This window comes from Oryza glaberrima, chromosome 5, assembly GCF_000147395.1.
Source record: "Oryza glaberrima chromosome 5, OglaRS2, whole genome shotgun sequence".
In the NCBI taxonomy this organism is placed as follows: Eukaryota; Viridiplantae; Streptophyta; class Magnoliopsida; order Poales; family Poaceae; genus Oryza; species Oryza glaberrima.
The window spans coordinates 14553690-14557271 of record NC_068330.1 but is presented as its reverse complement, the minus strand read 5'-3'; the positions used below and the strand labels follow the sequence as shown (position 1 = coordinate 14557271).

Sequence of the window (3582 nt, the reverse complement as noted above, 5' to 3'; positions counted from 1 at the left end):
GGAAATATTCCTCAGCAAGATGACTGTATTTGAAATTGGTAACCGTAAAAACGGCAGCCTTTTCTTTTAGCTTTGAGCTATGACTATTTTGTTTCCCTAATGCTAGACATGATTATCTTATCACTTATTCACTTCCGTGACTATGCATTGACTTCAGCTTTTTTACCCCACCAGTCAATGATACTCCATGCTTGTCTTCTCTTTGTTTTTTTCAGAGAGAGGAATGATTACGTTCAGTGCTTGCATTACGTATCAAAATCTATAATTGTTTGGGCTTCTTTCAGTTTTTTTATGAGACTTCTGGTTTTAAATCTGAACATAGGAAGGAGGGTGTACGCTCGTTGTTGTTTCTTTTTGGAATATTGCGAAAGGACCTCAAATATCACATTAAGTTTGAGATCCCTCTCTATAAAACTCTATTCTGTTGCAAATACCCCATCCTATGTTACCTTGGTTTCCTCCCCAATTAGCAATTACTGTTGTTTGCATATTTTTTTTCTTTCCTCTTTCAGCATGTGTTATATGACCTAACGCATCTCTTGATGGACATATACATTTTCTTTCTCAATTACATGGTGTCACTCGTACCGAACTCATCTTCCTCATCTTGAATTGTCAAAGAAACATGCCACTATTGAACCCCATGAGACAAGCGTAACGACTCATCTTCCAGCAACCTCGATATCTAAGAGTAATTATTCGTGACCATCACAATCCAATAACATGCTAGACACCGTGAGTAGGAGCAAGTATTCCATAATCATGCCATTGTGCCTGGACAACATAAATGATGACCACGCCTCCATAGCCATATCATCATGTAGGGTTTGCAACCACGAAAATAGACAAGCAATGGCAATTGAGTGGAATTTTAAACCAAAATGAATTAAGATGGGGTTTATTTACAACAAATCATTTTATAGAGGGAATACCAAACTCAAGGTGGTATTTAGAGTGGTTTTTGCAATTTTTCCTTTTTTCTCTTGACTACGGGTGTGTTTGGATCCCAGCCAAACATTGCCATGCAGTTGTGGCGGCCGCCGCAGGTGAGGCGAACAAAATGGCTGCCACAGTTGTGGCAAGAGTTACTGAGTGTATGGCAGTTGGAATCTTACGGCTTGTCTTAATTTACTCTCAAACCAAACTGCAGCCTAGCGTTTGTGGTGGCCACATGCATGACGTGGCGAAGTGTGGCGTGGAACCAAACACTCCCGTAGTGCATTGCTGTTGACAAGGTTGAGAACAAGGGGATTTTGGATTTTACTCTTCATGTCAACGATACTCTATTAACATGTTTTCATTTAATGTGCCATTAAATTCAAAATCTTTTAGGGCATTTGTAAATTTGTCATTGGTTTTTATATGTTGCAAAAATGTCATTCGAATGATAATTCTGGTAGCATTTTTACAATTTTAGTAGCATTTTTACAATTAAATAGTGGTAAATTTGTAATTATCCTAATCATTTTGTAGAGGAGATATTCAAAAGCTTGGAACAAATACGTGCGCGTACCTGGCCAAAAGCTGAAACACTGCCCCCACCGAACGTATTACTCCCCTGCTTAAGCTTTATTTTTTTACATTATCTTAGCTCGTCTTTTTTATTTTACTTTTTGTTGATTGTTGTACAATTAATTATGCGTACAATTAACTATGAGTCTATGAGTAAGTAGGATCCGCGTAAGTACTAGTAGTGGAGCGATTAACCAAAGAAAAGAAGAAGTAAAAACAGATGTGCGCGCGTGCAGCGGTGAAAAGAGATGGCTCTCACTGCACTGCAGTAAAAGTTTCACGAAGAAAAGGCACGAGCAGTCAGGCAGGCGCGCGTGGGTGGGCACTGGCCACTGCTCTTGCAACGGTCACTTTGCTCGCCTTGGCCCCACTCGTCAGCCGCAGCTGCCGCAGCGCTCACGGACACGGTGAAGTGCTCATCACTCTCCACCTGTCCACGGACCACCACCACCTCGATCGTCGTCGGCGACCGGATCGAACCTCTTCTTCTTCCTCTTCTTTTCTGTCGAGTTGCGCATCCATCCATCCCAAGAAACTCGCTGCTTCGATTTTGTTCACATTCTCTCAACTCTTGTTGTTTCTTCCATCCCATCCCATCCATTGGCTGCTTCTCTTCAATCTCTGGTTTGGCTGCGACTGCGACTGCGAGCGAGGTGGTTGATGGGGAAGAAGAGGGGGGCAGCCGCGGCGCCGCCCGTCTTCCCGTTCCCGGCGGCCGACAATGACGACGACGACCCCCGCCTCCGGTGCTTCTTCTCCCATGTACGTATCATTCAATGAAATCTCTCCCCCTTCCTTGGTAATGGATCGATCGATCGATCAGAGCTTCATTTGTTATTAGTTTCTTGGTTCTTCTCAGGCCACGGCGAAGCGGGCGGCGGCGGCGGCGACGAGGCGCCACCACCAGCATCAGCCGCCGCCAATGGAGTCCGCGCGGTTCAAGCTCCAGAAGCCCATCTCCAAGAAACACCACCACAAGAAACAGCAGCAGCGCCGCCGGTGGTGGAGCTCCGCCCTTCTCTTCTTCAGGCGCGGCGGCTCCTCCTCCTCCTCCTCCTTCGACGACGACGATGCCACCGCCTCCGTTGAGTACCCGTCCTCCTACAGCACGGCCGCGTTGTCTCCGGCAGGACCACTGTACCTCGCCGCCGTCGAAGACGACGATGACGACGGAGCGGCGGCGGCGTGCGCGTGCTGGGCGCCGGCCATGCGGTCCGGCGGGCGCCACCTCGCGGCCTCCGAGCTCGGCGCGTCCGCCTCCGTGCTCCCCTACGTCAGCCTCAGGGACAGCGCCGGCGTCGCCGGAGGAGCTCGTGCTCCTCTGGCGATGCCCATCTACCTCGTGACGTGACCATGGCAGCATTGGCATCATGGCATGGCTGACTTTTTTTCTTCTTTCCATTTTAGGGTTAACTCTGACAAATATGGCCCATATGTCAGTGACACTAGTGGCCACCGGATGATGGCTAACCTGACACCGGTCGTCCAAAGCGGTCAAAGTAGACTTTTCTAACTCTGGTTTTCGCAGAAATGTGCTTTTTCTTTATTGGTGGCTGGATTTTGTTTGAACAGTCCAGCTCGTTCTTCGGTTGTGGGGTCAGTCAGTAATGTGTGTCTATTGTACTTGTTCTCCTGTGCATTCGTCGTGCATAAACTCTTCAGGTTAGTATTAAAAAACGTGAATTATCTAATATTAAATAATTAGAAGGAGTGAGGTTTCGAATCCAGGTCGTCTAGCCCACTACCTTGTGGAGCTAGCCGAAAGATCCGTGTATGTTTCTTCTCTTCATGTTAGTATTATCTTATTGGCTTCATGTTCTATTTGTTGGAATGATTAAACTTGTATAATGAACAACAACCTAACTTCATGTGATCCGGAAAATTGTAGCTTTAATATAAATTTAGTGCTTTTCTGGATTAATCCAGCTGCATTTTTTACTGTATCTAGATTATATTATAATTCCCACAGTAATGTGCAGGATGTAGAATTGTTTCAAATAGGACACGTTATATCATTTTCTCTCACACTAACAAGTGGATTTACATGTACTCTAGTAAGTTGTTGAATTT

The 3582-nt window shown here is 45.6% G+C and overlaps 1 protein-coding gene across 2 annotated transcripts; it reads left to right on the top strand.

The window, feature by feature from the left end:
- The first annotated feature begins 1642 nt into the window (after window positions 1-1642).
- Window positions 1643-3346, top strand: LOC127774630 (uncharacterized). Of its 2 annotated transcripts, none has more exons than XM_052300911.1 (2): window positions 1643-2274; window positions 2372-3346. In XM_052300911.1, the coding sequence occupies exons 1-2, from the start codon at window positions 2173-2175 to the stop codon at window positions 2861-2863; spliced, it is 594 nt and encodes a 197-aa protein (XP_052156871.1). In that variant the 5' UTR covers window positions 1643-2172; the 3' UTR covers window positions 2864-3346. The 2 variants fall into 2 exon arrangements, with proteins under 2 accessions (XP_052156871.1, XP_052156870.1); XM_052300910.1 differs by having other exon boundaries at window positions 2354-3346.
- The last annotated feature ends 236 nt before the right edge of the window (window positions 3347-3582 follow it).